This window comes from Cygnus olor, chromosome 25 (genome assembly GCF_009769625.2).
Source record: "Cygnus olor isolate bCygOlo1 chromosome 25, bCygOlo1.pri.v2, whole genome shotgun sequence".
NCBI classification, from domain to species: Eukaryota; Metazoa; Chordata; class Aves; order Anseriformes; family Anatidae; genus Cygnus; species Cygnus olor.
The window spans coordinates 5,451,299-5,465,923 of NC_049193.1; the positions used below are offsets into that span (position 1 = coordinate 5,451,299).

Genomic DNA, 14,625 nt, shown 5'->3' on the forward strand with positions numbered 1-14,625 from the left:
TCGCTCCGAGATGCTCTCGATCTCCACGCCAAAGGTTTCCAAAGCTGCACGCAAAGCCAGCGCCCATCTATGCACTCCCAGCATCCTTGTCCCCCCGCGCGCTGTGGCTGCTGTGCCCCGTGGCACATCCCTGCCCCGTGGGCATCTGTTTGCCCACCCCAGCCTGGGCCGGTTTGGCTTCGGTGGCGGACCGGGAGTCACCACGCCCCCGCTGCCAGCACTGCTGCAGCCCGGTGCCCAGGGTCCTGTGTCACCAATGCAAGCACCTCTGAGTCCCCTCCTGCTCCCCGCGGAGCTGGGGGCCACCCCGTAGTGGTGACAGGGGGACACCAACCATGAGGGCAGTGGAGCCAGGAGCCATGGGGCTTTTTGGGGCTGTGGGACCATGGGGCGTGCAAAACCTGGCTCCGACCAGCTCCCAGTGTTGTTGAGGACATCAGGAAATGGGGCTCCCACCATCTCCTCCTGCTCCCCGTGGCCACCAAAGCCACCCTTGCAGATGCCAGCAGGTGACAAGGACGTCGGGCAGGCTCTGTTACAATAAACCTTTATTCGACTCGCTTGACAGCCGGGTACAGATCTTTGACCATCGCCAGTACTCGAGCACAGGTCCGAATGCGGCCGGCCCTGCGTTCTGCGCTGAGCCAAGCGGAGGTTCAATACCACGGCTGTGGTGGCAGTGGCAGGGTCCCCTTGGGGACCTTGTGGTGGCAGTCACCACCCCCGCAGCCCAAGGGGCCAGGATCAAGCATGGCTGCGGCTGGTGATGTTTGCGGGGGGGTTGCTGTCACTCATCGTGCCCCCAGAGCTGTGCTGGGCTGGTGGTGGCCTGGCCACCCTGTCCTGGCTGTCACAGCGTCCCTGTCCCCATGTGCTCACAGCCAGAGAGGGGAAGAGCGGGGTGTGCAGATGGGGTGGCACCGTGGGACACAGATAGGGTCCCCTAATCCCACAGGGACCCCCAACCTGCCCTGCTGTCACCCTGGCCAGCTGGCACCCTGGCCCCCACACGAGCGAGCGGTGTCCCCAGCCCGTCCCTGCGCCCCGTGCAGGGAGTGGGGCATCCACGGCGCGGGCGAGTGCCCAGCCCCACGCAGGGGCACGTCGACCCCACGTGCGGCACGGGCCGGGGACGCAGCGTCCCCCCCGCCGCAGCCACGGGAACCTCACAGGCGCTTACATTTAACGTGCACGAAGAGCGTGGCGGGGGACAGGGACGCCCCATCCTTGGAGAGCAGGTGGATGTGGCGATACCCTGGGGACAGAGCCAGGCTGAGCGGGCGGCGCGGGGCCGTTCCCCCCAAACCCCGGCAGCGGGGCGCGGGCGCCCACCCACCTTCCCGCATGCTGGCCAGGGGCAGGGTGAACTGCCCCACGAAGTCGTTGCAGGAGGTGCTGTCGTGGTCCTCCACCACGAAGCGCACCAGCGCCAGCTCGGGTGCCTGCAGCTGGAAGGTCAGCGTCTCCTCCCAGCGCGGGTTGAAGCCTGCGGCACCGTGTCAGGGTGGGCACGGCCACCGCGGCCACCGGCCACCCCGGGCATGGGACCGGCTCATCACGCCACCGCCGTGCTCGCCCCAACTGGGTTTGGGTCCTTGGTGGCTCGGGTGTCACCCCAGGGTGGGGTGTGGGGGGAGTGGGGGAATGGGGGTGGCACTGGGGGCGGTATGCTGGGGCATACTGGAAGGAATGGGGTTCATACTGGGGTATACTGGAAGGAATGAGGTTCATACTGGGCCCAGGCTGAGATGTACTGGGTGGAATGGGATCACAACGGGAGCAGGCTGGGGTATACTGGAGGGAATGAAGGTGACACTGGGACCGGGCTGGGGTATACCAGGGGAATGGGAGTGACATTTGGGCCAGGCTGGGGTATACTGGGGGAATGATGGTGACACTGGGAGCAGGCTGAGGTATACTGGGGAAATGTCGGTGACAATGGGGACAGGCTGAGGTATACTGGCAGGAAGGGGGGGCCATACTGGGAGCAGGCTGAGCTGTACTGGGTGGGATTGGGGTGACAAGGGAGACCAGCAAGGCAGTGCTGATGGAAATGGGAGTGGCACCGGGACCAGGCTGGGGTATACTGGAGAGGAGGAGGAAGCAGCACTGGGAGGACTGGGATGTCCTGAGCACCAGCTCAACCTGGGGCGCACAGAGGACCTCTGGGCCATGGGGTGCCCGGAGGACCCCCCCACCCCCGGGGACTGGGTGCCCCAGGGCCCGGCGGCGCTCACCGTTGTTGCTCCTGTAGCCGGTTTGCTGCTTGCTGCAGTCGGCCGGCACGCCGTGGATCTCCACCCGCACGAAGGGGTCCACGATGGAGCTGCGCTTCTCCTGGTTCAGCTTGGGCAGCTGCTGGGCCGTGATGACCTGCGGGCCAGAGGGTGCAGGGGGCTGGCGGCACAGCGGGGACGGTGGCCTCGGGGGAAGGGACAAGGGTGGCGCATGGCTGGGAGTGGGGACAGGGCTGGTGTCCCCCAGGAGATGGGCAGCACCTGGATGGGCATTGGGATGGGGGCAGTGTCACCCAGGGGCAGGGACGTGGGTGGTTCTCAGAGAGATGCAAGGACAGGACCAGTGTCCCCAGAAGAGAGGTGGGTGGCACCTGGCTGGGCCTGGGGTTGGTGTCACCCAGGAGAAGGGAGGTGGGAAGCGCCCGGCTGGGCATGGGGTTGGTGTTGGTGTCACCCAGTGGGGATGCAGGTGGCACCCACGCTGGCGGGAGGGGGAGACCCTCACCCTGATGTGCAGCACGAGGCAGCAGGGGCCCTCGATGTGGGGGCTGCGCAGGAAGGGGGGCTTCAGCACGTAGCCACAGCACCCATTGCCCAGGAAGCGCCCGGCGTTCAGGTCCATCTCGTAGCCCGGCGTCTGGAAGTTGAGGGCCACTGCGGGGACAGGGACGAGGACGGGGACAGGGGCGTCAGGGTGGGTGCTGGGCCTGGGGGTGCCGGTTTGGGGGTGCCCAGGGGTTCTGGGGGCTCACCCAGCTGGCAGCCGGCATTCCACATCTCCTGGGGGTTGTAGTTGGAGGAGTTCATCTTCAGCCCCAGCGGGTAGACACGGCTGAGCTGCCGGGCGTTGTAGCGCACGAACGCCGGGCCTGGGGGACACCAGCTGAGCAGGGCAGGGGCCACAGCACCCATGGGTGCCACACGTCCTGCCCACACCCCTGTGCCAGGGGACGCTCGCAGACCCTGCCCAGCCAGCTGGGCGTGGACCTCAAATCTTGGCCTGGCCCCCAAAACCTGACCCCAACCTCAGACCTTGAACATGGATCCTGACCCTGGACCTTGGCTGTAGACCCCAGGCCCTGAGCCTGAGCCCAAAGCCCAGACCTTGGCCCCAGAGCCCAGGCCCTGGCCCCAGATACTCCCCCAGATGCCACATCCCAAGCCCTGACCTTCAACCCCGAGCCCCCAGCCCCACCAGTCCTGAGCTGGCTGTGGCCGGCATGTCCCCAACCCAGGGAGCCACCTCAGTTACAGGGCCCAGAGCATCCCCACCTGGTCCAGCCCTGACCCGTGTCCTGGCGTGGCTCCATCCCCATCCCCGTCCCTGTTCCACTGCCCTCACCCGCCTCCTTGATGAGCCTCCGGGCCTTCCTCTCGCTGAAGGAGGACATCTCGCAGGGCCGGGGGTGTTGCAGGGCCTGGGCCAGGCCAGGGAAGGGCACGGCCTGGCAGTACACCACCACCGCTGACAGCTCTGGGGCCACCTGCGAAGCGTCCTTGGCCTGCAGGAGCCACCGCGGCATCAGGACCACCAGCAGCCACCTGAGGGTCCGCAGAGCCCCCACACCGCTGGCGCTGTGGGGGCTACAAGGCTATGGAGGCTACCAAAGTGATGGAGAACTTGAGGCAATGGAGACCTCCAAGGTGATGGAGACCCCAAAGCGATGGACAAGCCAAGATGTCAGAGACCCCAAGGAGATGGAGAACCTGAGGTCATGGACAGCCCAAGGCAATGGGGAACTTGAGGTAATGCAGACCTCAAGGTGGTGGAGACCACGAGGTGATGGAAAACCAAGGTGATGGAGAACCCTCCCCAAGGCAATGGAGACTGAGAGGTGATGGAGGCCCCAAAGTGATGGAGACCCAAAGCCATGGTGTTCCCAAGAACATCCCAGAGATGGCACACCAGACCCCACAGGGCAAGAGAGGCACCACCAGGGGTTCCCCAAGCTGGGCAGTGAGAGCCGCTCGCCCCCCGTGGCCCCCACCCGCCTCCACCACCCGACCCACCTGCAGCGGTTGGATCTCCTGCAGCGCCTGGAAGAGGAGAGAGCGAGGCCGTGCTGGGGGACGCCGCAGTGCTCACCTGCCCTGCTCTGCGGCACTGCTGGGGCACCGCGGTCCCCTGGCACCACAGCCCCAGGAGAGCCCCTTACCCGCTGGCTGCTTCTCTCCCGCAGCCTCTCCTCCTCCTCTTCTTCCTCCACTTCCTCCTCCTCCTCCTCTTCTTTCTTCTCCTCCTCTTCCTCCTCTTCCTCGGGGTTGGGGATGGCGGTGACACCCTGGGGCTCACCCCACGGCTCTGGCAGCTTCTTGCCCTTCACCAGGACCTTCCCCTTCAGCTGCTGCAGGACGAAGGGCCGAGCTCAGGGCGGGCTGGGGACACGGGGACGCCGCGGCAGGCGGGGTGGCCTCACCTCCGGGGACGGGAGGTTGTCGGGGTCCTGCCCGTCCAGCGGCTGTGTCAGCAGCATGTCCCCGAGGATGGCCTTCATGTGCCGGGCCATGGTGGCCTGCTGCTCCAGCCCACAGTGGTTCTCCAGCGAGAGGATGACGGGGTAGGGCGATTGCTGGGGACGGGGACGGGGACAAGCAGCGCTGAGCACCCGGCACCCAGCACCCGCCCCGGGGCTGCCAGCGCTGGCCTCACCTTGAAGGCGTAGTCGCGGATGCTCTCGATGACATCGCGGAAGAGGATTTTGGAGGTGAGCGTGTGGCCGTGGTAGATGACGGGCTCCCCGTCGGCACCTTCCCAGCAGTCCAGCTCCACGCAGCGGCAGCCCGTCATCAGCGCCCTGCCACCGCGCCGCCGCCGGGTGAGTCCCCGCGCCACCCGGAGCAACCCCGCCGTGCCCACGGGCACCTCGCAGCACCCACCTGACATAGGCTTCAGTGCTGCTGGTGCCGCCGATCTGGTTGTGGGTCAGGTAGGTGTTGTGGGAGGAGGAGATGAAGTAGTGGCACAGGGGTTGGCTCATGTCCTGGTGCACCTTGGTGTGCTCCTGGTTGAGGATGTCACCGGCGGCCGAGAGCAGGTACATCATGAAGCCGTCCAGCATCATCAGGTCCTGCTGCCTGGCTGAGGGACACAGCGGAGGGGTGTTGCAGAGGGCTGGCATGCAGCCGGCAGGGTGGCACCCCATCGATTGTCCCCACACGGGTGTCCCCTGTCTCCTGGCAGTGCCATGTTCACCCCAGGCCTAGCGCTGTGGCACCCAGGGAACACGCAAGTCCCCTTGGGTGGGCCATGTCTACCCTGATGTCCTCCGTCCACCTCTGCCTCAACCACCCTGGACCTGGCATGGTGGCACCCACAAGACGTGGAGGTTCCCTGTCCCCACCCCAATGTCCCCCATCTTGATAGCACCCCCAGGCCTCGTATTGCAGTACCCAGAAGACACAAATGTCCCCTGGGTGTCCCATCGCTGCCTGATAGCCCCTGGCAGTGCCACATCCACCCTGGAGCTGGCATCACAGCTCCCATGGGACATGGAGGTCACATCTCCACCCAGATGTCCCCTGTCCTGATAGCACCATGATCACCTGGCATCATAAACCCAGGGGACGTGGAGGTCTCCCTGGTGTCCCACCTCCACTCAGATGTCCCACGTCCTGCTGGTGACATGGAGGCAATTGTCCCTGCCCTGCTGTCCCCCGTCCCCGGGCTGTGCCATGTTCTCTGTGCACTATGGCACCCTAAGGACATGGAGGTCCCTTTGGTGTCCACCTCCACCCTTATGTCCCCTATGTTGGCGCACTGCCACCCAGTGCCACCACCAGGGAAGGACCAGAGGGACACAGCCACTCACCCCAGCCCTGGGGAGCCCCATGCCTACCTGGGGGACACCACCATGTCCCCAGGGCGCCCATGAGCTGCCATCCCCTTTGCTCCGCACCCAAGCCACCAGCCGAGCTTGCCGTCCTCATCGTGGGACATCCCCGTCCCTACCCTTCTCGTTGAGCTCGTGAGCGTGGATGATGGCACGGGCCTGGCGCAGGGTGGCCTCCTCGCCCTGGTCACGCAGGAACTCGCACAGCTCCTCGGCCGACAGCACGCAGTCCTCGCCCGAGTAGTGCCCGAAGAGCTCCTCCAGCTCCGGCCGCCGCAGCAGCCGCCGGCAGAACTCCTCCAGCTCCCGGCCCTCCAGCCGCTCGTCGCCCGAGCGGTCGCACTCCTGATGGGACCGCAGCCCGGCCTCGGGGACCGTCCCCTTGGCCTTGGGGACCGTCCCCTCGGCCAGACCCACCCAGGCTGGGAGTCTGTGTGATGAGTTTGGGGGGGGCTCGGCTACCTGCTGGGGGGCTTGGGGCTGCATTGTGCATGGGAGGTGTCCCCTTTGTGTCCCCCTCAGCCCTCTGTCACCTGGAGTACACGGGTCACAACCCCGCTGTGTCCCCCCAGTTCCTCTGCCCCCCAAGCTCAGGATGGAGCCGAGCAGAGGGCCGTGCCTCAGTTTCCCTAGGGTTAAAGGGCCCTGGGGAGGTGCTGCTGTCCCCAGAGAGCCACCTGGGGAGGTGTCACACCCTGGGGATCAATGGAGCCATGTGGGGACAGTGTGGGGACAGCTCCCATCACAAGAGGACCCGGACATTGGCAGCGCTCAGGGTGCCATGAGTTTGACAGTCCTCTGTGTTTGGCAGGGGAGGGCAGGGAAGGAGCCAGCGTGCCCTCAGCCAGGTGACAGCAGAGCGGGGACAGCGGGTGACAGGGCGCAGGGCAGGTACCTTGAAGAGCTTGTAGGCGTAGATGTCGTTCATGTCGATGTTGATCATCCGCAGCATGCTCTTCACCTCCTGGAAGCACATCTTGTTGTCCTTGTTCTTGTCGGCTCGCTGCAGGATGCCGTGGATCCAGCTGCGCCTCGCTAAGGAAAGCGCCGTGGCCACCGCCCCGGGCTGTCCCCAAGCTGTCCCCGCGCCGTGCCCCGCTGTCCCACAAAGGATACTGGTCGAGCTTCTCCCGTTGGTTCATGGCCTGCAGCCGCGCCATCAGCTTGGTGAGCCCCTGCACCCAGTGCTGGGCGTCCTCCTCGCCCCGCGCCACCAGGTCGAGGTTCTTGCGCTTGCCCTTGAAGACGATGGTGAAGCAGTGCCGCTCGGGGAAGGAGCCGCCGTATTTGCGCAGCCCCTCCGACTGGTGGCCCTGGCGCACGCCCTCGATGTGCATCACGGAGACTGCGGGGACACGCGCGGTGATGGTCCCCACCCCGTGCGGGAGGAGGCCACCGGCCCCCAGCCGAGCCGATGGCTCAGCACGGCCGTGGGATCGCCCCCACCCACCGTGCCCCAGCACCCCGCTGGCGGCCACCCCCGGTGTCCCCATGGTGGCGCTGGGTGTCCCCTCCGCTCCCCAGGGTGCTGTGGGCAGGGACCGGGCGCTCTCGGCGCGGGTGATGCTGCGGCTGTGCTAAAGCCACTAATCCCAGGCGAGACAGAGCCCAGCGGGTCCAGGCCACTGTCCCCTGCGGGGATGGGGGCGGTGACGCCAGCGGGGGGATGGCGCCGTCTTGCCGCGGTGCCAGCACTGGGCAGACGTCCCAGTGAGCGTGGAGAGAGCTGGGTGACGCCGGGGAGTGGGGACAGAGTCTGGCCGGGATGGAGTTGGGTCCCTGCGCCAGTCCCGAGGGGGAGAGCAAAGGGATTGGGCTCGGGGGGCTCAGCTGGGGGGCACTGGGGGCACTGGGAAGCACTGGGGGCAGTGGAAGGCAATGGGTGCAGTGGAAGAAACCGGGTGCACTGGGATGTGATGGGATGCACTGAGAGGCAATGGGATACACGGGGTGCACTGGGTCACAATGGGGTGCACTGGGATGCACTGGGATGTAATGGGATGCCCTGGGAGGCAATGGGTACACTGCGAGGCAATGGGATACACTGGGTGCACTGGGACACACTGGAATGCACTGAGTGTACTGGAAGGCACTGGGTGGAATGGGATGTACTGGGAGGTACTGGGAGGCACTGGTCCATGGCTGGGGGGCAGAACAAGCCCAAGGAGGGGGGGCCGTGGCTGAGTTGGGGTCCAGGTGCCAGCTCCCACCTGCACCCCACGTGGGCTGGGGCTCTGCCCCCCTCCCCGCCGCTCCCCGCAATTCGAGGCCGGCAGGACCCAGCCCGGGGTCCCCAGCCCCTGGGGACAGTCCCCCAGCGCCAGCACCTACAGATCTGCTTGGAGGGGGCGCGCCTGAAGCGCCGCTCGAACCAGACGGTCATGCCGTCCTCCTGCAGGCGGTACAGCCGCTCCTTCGCCCGCCGCGACTTGATCTTGCGCAGCAGCGAGCCCCGCAGCATCAGCTGGATGTCCTCGTCCTCCGTCAGCCCTGCGAGGGGACCAGCCCGTGGGTGCGTCGGGGTGGGGGCTCCAGGGGCACCGGGTGGGAACGGGGGGGCTCTGTGCACATCTCCGTGTGGTATGTGCACGCTGCAGGGCAGACGAGGGGATGGGATGGGATGGGATGGGATGGGATGGGACGGGACGGGATGGGATGGGACGGGACAGACATGACAGAATGACAGGACAGGACAGGATGACATGGGATGGGGTGAGATGGAATGGGACAGGATGGGACAGGATAAAGATGATGTAATGGGATGGGACAGGAAAGACAGGACAGGATGGGACTGAGGGGATAGAACAGATGACGGGATGGGATGGCATGGTGTGGCGTGGCATGGGACATGACACAAGATGGACAGGACAGGACAACGGTTTGGGATGGTTTGGGATGGAATGGGACATACATGACAGGGTGTGACAATACAGATAGGACATGACAGGACAAGATGGGACAGGTCAGATGGGATAGAAAAGGGTGGATGGAACGTGTGACAGGAGGGGATGGAGTAGTATAGGGCAGGACGGATGGGATGGGATGGGATGGGATGGGATGGGATGGGATGGGATGGGATGGGATGGGATGGGATGGGATGGGACGGGACTGGACAGGACAGGACGGGATGGGACGGGACTGGACAAGCCACTGCCCTCAGCCCGTCTTGGGCACCACATGGCCGGGCAGGACGAGGCAGGGCACAGCAGCGGTCACGGAGCCCAGCCCTCAGGCCAGGGCTGCTGGATCCCAGCAAAGCCGCCCAAATCCGGTGTGGGATTGCTGGCAGCAGTGCCAGGCACGGGGCTGTCAACTGTCCCCTGCAGCCCCAACCGTGCCCCCGGGGCTGGCAAGGACCACACGGTGGTGACGGTCCCAGCCCGGATGGGGCTGGTGACCAGGCTGGGCACAATGACAGGGTGGCCTCGGGGGACCTGCACACCCACGGTCTCACTGCCAGGACTTTTCCGTCCATTCTCCATGAAAATTATTTCCTCCTTTTTTTTTTTTCAGTCGTTTTGGTTTTTTTTTGCAACCATTCTCGGAGAACGGCCCCAGTGACTGTGCCCCCGCTCCCTTCAGGAACGCTCTGCCTGGGGTGGGAAACGGCAGTTTCGGGTCCCTGAGCGGGCCACAGCCTCGGGGACACGGCCACCATCTCTGCCACCAGCTCCTGTGACACCTTCCTGCGGGAACCGTCCCTGTCCCCATCGGGCCATGAAGCCCCCACATGAGCCATGGCGCTGGGGGCCAGGAGCCGGCCAAGCCACGGGGGGATGTGCGGATGCATGGACATACAGACAGGCGTAGGGCTGCAGGGACATACACAGGTGGGTGTAGGGCTGCAGGATGTAGGGCTGCAGGGACGCGCGGACACACGGATGCAGCCATGTGAGGACACACGGGTGCATGGACGGGCGGGTGCACGGGTGCACTGATGCAGGGACACCCAGACACCCGGGCACCAGGACACACGGACGCACGGACACGCGCCTGAAGCCACTGGAGCCAAGCTCCTGCCCTGTCACCCGCGACAGGACCCAAACCAGGACCCCCCCCCCCGCCATGTGAGGCCATACACAGCCCCCCGCCGCCACCCGGCCACCTCGAGCCCCTTGTCCCCCTGCGCCCCGTGGGACAGGCATTGGCCACCCAGAGGGGGTGGCACGGGGGTGACAAGGGCTCTGTCCCCTTCTGCTTGCAGTGGGGACCCCCCCCCGGCAATAGGGAACCCCCCAGCCATGGGGACACCCCTGGCAATGGGGAGCCTCCGACCATGGTGACCCCCTGACAACGGCGACCCCCTGATCACTGTGACCCCCTGATCATGGTGACCCCCCCACCATGGGGACCCCCTGACCACGGTGACCCCCTGACCACGGTGACCCCTCTGACCACAGTGACCCCCCCACCATGGGGACCCCCTGACCACGGGGACCCCCTGATCACGGTGACGCCCCGACCACGGTGACCCCCCCACCACGGTGACCCCCCCACCACGGGGACCTCATCCACCCTTGGGGACAATTCCCGGCATGGGGACACCGCCCAACTGGGGACCCTCGCTGCCGCGGGGAGGGGGGGAACGGGACAGTACGGGACCCTCCCCCGGTGCCCCCCCTCCAGTCCTCACCCATCTTCCTGAAGGCTCTGCCGGCTCGCCGGGGGCCACCGGCCCCGTCCGGGGGGGCCCGGGGCTGCTCGGCGCCGGGACGCGCCCTCCGCCCGCAGATCATGGCGAGGGCCCGGTGCTGCCGGTGTCCGCCGGGCCCCCGGAGCTCCCCCCTCGGCCCCCCCCCCCGGCTGGGCGGAGGCGGCGGCCGGGGCCGGGCAGGGCGGGGCGGCCCCGCCGGGACCGGGGCCCGGAGCGGGGAAGGGCCGGGAGGGGCCGCGCCGCGGCCGGGAGGCGTAACCCGGCCGGGACGGGGAGGGGGGGGAACGGGGGGGGTACCGGGGGGGTCGGTACCGGAGGGTTCGGTACTGGGGGGGTCGGTACCGGAGGGATTGCAACGGGGGGGAGTCGGTACCGGGGGGGTCGGTAACGGGGGGGTCGGTAACGGGGGGGTTCGGCACCGGGGGGGGGGCACCGGGGGCTTAGGTACCGGGGGGGTCGGTACCGAGGGGTTCGGCACCGGGGGGATTGCGCCGGGGGGGGCAACAGGGGGTTCAGTACCGGGGGGGGCGGTACCGAGGGGTTCGGTACCGGGGGTTCGGCACCGGGGAGGTCGGTAACGGGGGGGTTCGGCACCGGGGGGGGCACCGGGGGCTTGGGTACCGGGGGGTTCGGTACCGAGGGGTTCAGTAACGGGGGGCACCTGGGGGCTCGGTACTGGAGGGGTTCGGCACCGGGGGGGGGCAACAGGGGGGTCGGCACCGGGGGGGCACCGGGGGCTTCGGTACCGGGGGGTTCAGCACTGGAGGGGGTCGGTACCGGAGGGAATGCACCGGGGGGGTCGTTGCTGGGGGGTCGGCACCGGTGGGGGGTCGGTACCGGGAGGTTCGTTACTGGAGGGGGGCGGCACCGGAGGAGGGTGGTACCGGAGGGATTGCACCGGGGGGGTGTTCGGTACCCGGGAAGTTCGGTACACGGGGGGTCGGTACCGGGGAGGGGGTGGTCGGTACCGGGGGGATTGCACAGGGGGGGTTCTGCATCGGGGGGTGGGGTCGGTACCGGGGGGATGCTGCATCGGGGGGGAGTCTGCACCGAGGGGGTTCGGTGCCGGGGGGGCAGCACCGGAGGGGGGGCGGTACCGAAGGGATTGTACCGAGGGGGGGGGTGGTACCGGCAGGGTTCTGTACGGGGGGGGGGGGTCAGTACCGGGGGGTTGGTACTGAGAGGGTTTGGTACCAGAGGGGGTCAGTACCAGGGGGATTGCACCTGAGGGGGGTTCAGTACTGGGGGGTTCTGCACCGGGGGGGAGCAGTACCGGGGGGGTTGAACCCAGGGGCCTACACCGGGGGGAGCCCCCCATCTCCGTCACAGGACCCCGCTCTGCCCAGGGGCACGGCTGCCGGTGCTGGTGCTGGAGCTGGTGCCAAGCATCAGGTGGGACACATGGGCCACCCCTCTGCCACCGCACCCAGGGACAGCGTCTTGTCACAGCGCCGGTGGCACCCAGTGCGCTCGGACTGGGTGACGCTGTTCTGGCCTACCGGGGTGGTGGCAGCCTGGTGGCACACGGGGACACGGCCGCGTCGGTGGTGCAGGACATGGTGGCCTTGCCTGGGGTCACGCTGCAGCTGGGGTCCAGATCCCGGCACCAAAGCTTTTGGCACCAAGGCCTGCAGCACAGGAGCCGTGTCACCATGTCCCCTCGCCTCCATGTGACACTGCGGAGGATGTGTGTGCACGGCACACGTGTGCACACCTACACATGTGCAGGCGGCTGTGTGCATGTGTGTGCAGCTGTGTGCACGTGTGTACATCCGTGCCTTTGTGCAGCCGTGTGCACGTGTGTGCTGCTGTGGACATGTGTGCATGCCTGTGTGTGTGCATACACGTGCAATGGGGGGGGATTTGCCCCAATTCACTCCATTTGTACCCATTTCCACCTCTCCCCCGGCTGTGGCGGGCTCTCTCAGGTCAGGTCGGAGGGGACGGACGGACGGGTGAGCGCGGAGGGAGCGCCTCCGGCCCCATCCCAGGCTCCCCATCCCCGTCCCCTCCACCCGAGCCGGGCGTTGATTTCAAGCCCTGTGCCGGTGACAAGGGCTGCTTCCACCTGGCTGGTACCACTTCTTGCCAAAACTGCCAGCACCGGGGGGACAAGAGGCTTCCCCAGGCTGGGACGTGGGGACTGGGAACCACAGCACAAAGCGAGGAAATGGGAGCCACAGCGCGTGGGGGGACATCCCCGGTCAGGGAGGGGGTGACCGTGGCCACATGTGGGACTGGGGGGGCACCCTGAGATGACATCTGGGCACCCTGGGGTGACATCTGGGCACTATGGACGATCTCTGAGCACTCTGGGGGGACGTCTGTAAATCCAGGGCAACATCTGGGCATCTCTGCAGCAACCTCTGGTTGTCCTGGGGCAACATCTGGGCACCTGGGTGACCTCTGGGCATCCTGGGGCTGCATCTGTACAGCCAGGGCAACACCGGGGCACCATAGAATGATGTCGGGGCATCCCTGGGGCCACCTCTGGTTATCCTGGAGCAACACCTCTACTTCAAGGGAGACCCTCGGGCCCCTGGAGCAACACCCGGGTGTCCTGGATGGTCTGTGAGCATCCTGGAGCAATGTCTGAGGATCCAGGGCAACACCTGGGCAGCTCGGGGTGGTGTCTGGGCACCACGGTGCGACACCTGGGTGAGCTGGGGGCACATGTGGGGAGCCGGGGGGAACATCTGGGCAGCCCCTCGGATGTGTTTTTGGGGTGCTGAGGCCTTTGGGGACGTTGGGACTTGGGGAATTTTAACGAGGGGCAGCAGAGCCCAGGGCAGTGCCCCCTTCTGCTTGGGCCGAGGCTTTTACCCGTTCAGGAGCTGCAGAAAGCATTTGGTGTATTTATGCAAAAATGAAGGCATTTGGTGTTATTTATGCGCAAATGAAGGCATTTGGTGTATTGATGCAAAACGCCTCTTTCTCTGCTGGAAAACTTCGGAAAGCAGCTGCATCCACCCCGAAATGCACTTGCAACCGGATAGCCGGGCTCTGCCCTGGCCCCGCTCCAAGCCCTCGGCCCCCAAGGGCAGTTGCACGGGCAGGAATTCAGCTGCCGACACCAAGCGATTTTTGGAGGATCCCGGGGGAGAAGCGAACCGTGAAACGGTGCCGTGAGCGTGGCGGCAGCCACCAGCTCCCGGGGGTAGGACACGTCCCCCCCCCTCCCCATCCTGCACCAGCCCTGGGCCGCGCTGGGGAATCAAAACACGTTGCATAACCACTACCCAGCAAAAAAAAAAAAAAAAAAAAAACATCGCCACCACCAACATTATTAATAGCAGGATTACAAGCGGGGAAAGAATGGCTTATTGCATAAAATAAACACGGCCGAGGCCGGGGGGGGGGGGGAGCACGGCTTGGAAATCCCTCACGGCCCGCAGCGGGAGCAGATCCCACCTCAGGCCCTGAGGGAGCGGATCCCACCCGGGGCCCTCGCAGCATTGCCATTTTCTGCCGTGATGTGGAGGGAGCCGATGGGCAGCGGCTCACGGTCCCGGCCCCGTCCAGCACAGCACGCGTCCCGTGAATCAGGGCCCAGATCACGGCGGGCTGGAGCCGGGGCGTTCGCCGCGGCCGGGGCTGGTTTTGCAGTGAGTCAGAGCCCAGGCCGCCGTCCTGGGTGGGCAGGAATCCTCTGTGGGAGCTCAGAAGCCGCGGGAGGATGGAAAATCCTCCTCGCTGCCGTGTTTTGCTGGGTCTTGAACTTTTGCACTGAGCGCGGGCGATGTCGCCAAGCGGCGCGGCCCTGCGGCCCTGCGGGGTGGGGACGCGGCGGTTCCAGGGCTTTTCTCTGCACCTGAGCCTCCCGGGTCCGGGACGCGGAGCTCAGGTGAAGGCAAATCCCCCAAATGTGGGAAAACCAAGCCGTGGTCATGCGGGGGGCTGCCGA

General features: G+C 66.4%; 1 protein-coding gene and 1 long non-coding RNA gene across 4 annotated transcripts; one reads left to right on the forward strand and one right to left on the reverse strand.

Annotated features, from left to right (window-relative positions):
* Positions 1–531: 531 nt before the first annotated feature.
* Positions 532–10,924, reverse strand: PLCD3 (phospholipase C delta 3). 3 transcript variants are annotated; one of them, XM_040536372.1, is made up of 16 exons: positions 10,701–10,924; positions 8,399–8,557; positions 7,184–7,412; positions 6,963–7,092; positions 6,187–6,412; positions 5,115–5,316; positions 4,888–5,032; positions 4,655–4,807; positions 4,394–4,579; positions 4,248–4,274; positions 3,580–3,739; positions 2,990–3,106; positions 2,743–2,891; positions 2,238–2,373; positions 1,337–1,486; positions 532–1,255 (listed from the first exon to the last, which is right to left on the reverse strand). In XM_040536372.1, exons 1-16 carry the CDS (start codon positions 10,801–10,803, stop codon positions 1,167–1,169), a joined length of 2,361 nt encoding a protein of 786 aa, XP_040392306.1. In that variant the 5' UTR covers positions 10,804–10,924; the 3' UTR covers positions 532–1,166. The 3 variants fall into 3 exon arrangements, with proteins under 3 accessions (XP_040392306.1, XP_040392305.1, XP_040392307.1); XM_040536371.1 differs by having other exon boundaries at positions 4,394–4,582; positions 10,701–10,923; XM_040536373.1 differs by lacking the exon at positions 8,399–8,557 and having other exon boundaries at positions 4,394–4,582.
* Positions 10,925–12,000: 1,076 nt separating this feature from the next.
* On the forward strand, positions 12,001–13,613 carry LOC121059492. Its single transcript, XR_005814573.1, has 2 exons — positions 12,001–12,113; positions 12,650–13,613. It is a non-coding gene; the product is annotated as an uncharacterized LOC121059492 (long non-coding RNA).
* The last annotated feature ends 1,012 nt before the right edge of the window (positions 13,614–14,625 follow it).

What these genes read in the sequence shown, in the direction of transcription:
- PLCD3 (XM_040536371.1), bottom strand. Translation starts at nt 10,803, where the DNA reads ATGATCTGCGGGCGGAGGGCGCGTCCCGGCGCCGAGCAGCCCCGGGCC. An exon ending in AGCACTGAAGCCTATGTCAG is followed by an intron (nt 5,033 to 5,114) that starts GTGGGTGCTGCG and finishes GCGCGGTGGCAG; the next exon opens with GGCGCTGATGACGGGCTGCC. An exon ending in ACAACCTCCCGTCCCCGGAG is followed by an intron (nt 4,583 to 4,654) that starts GTGAGGCCACCC and finishes TTCGTCCTGCAG; the next exon opens with CAGCTGAAGGGGAAGGTCCT.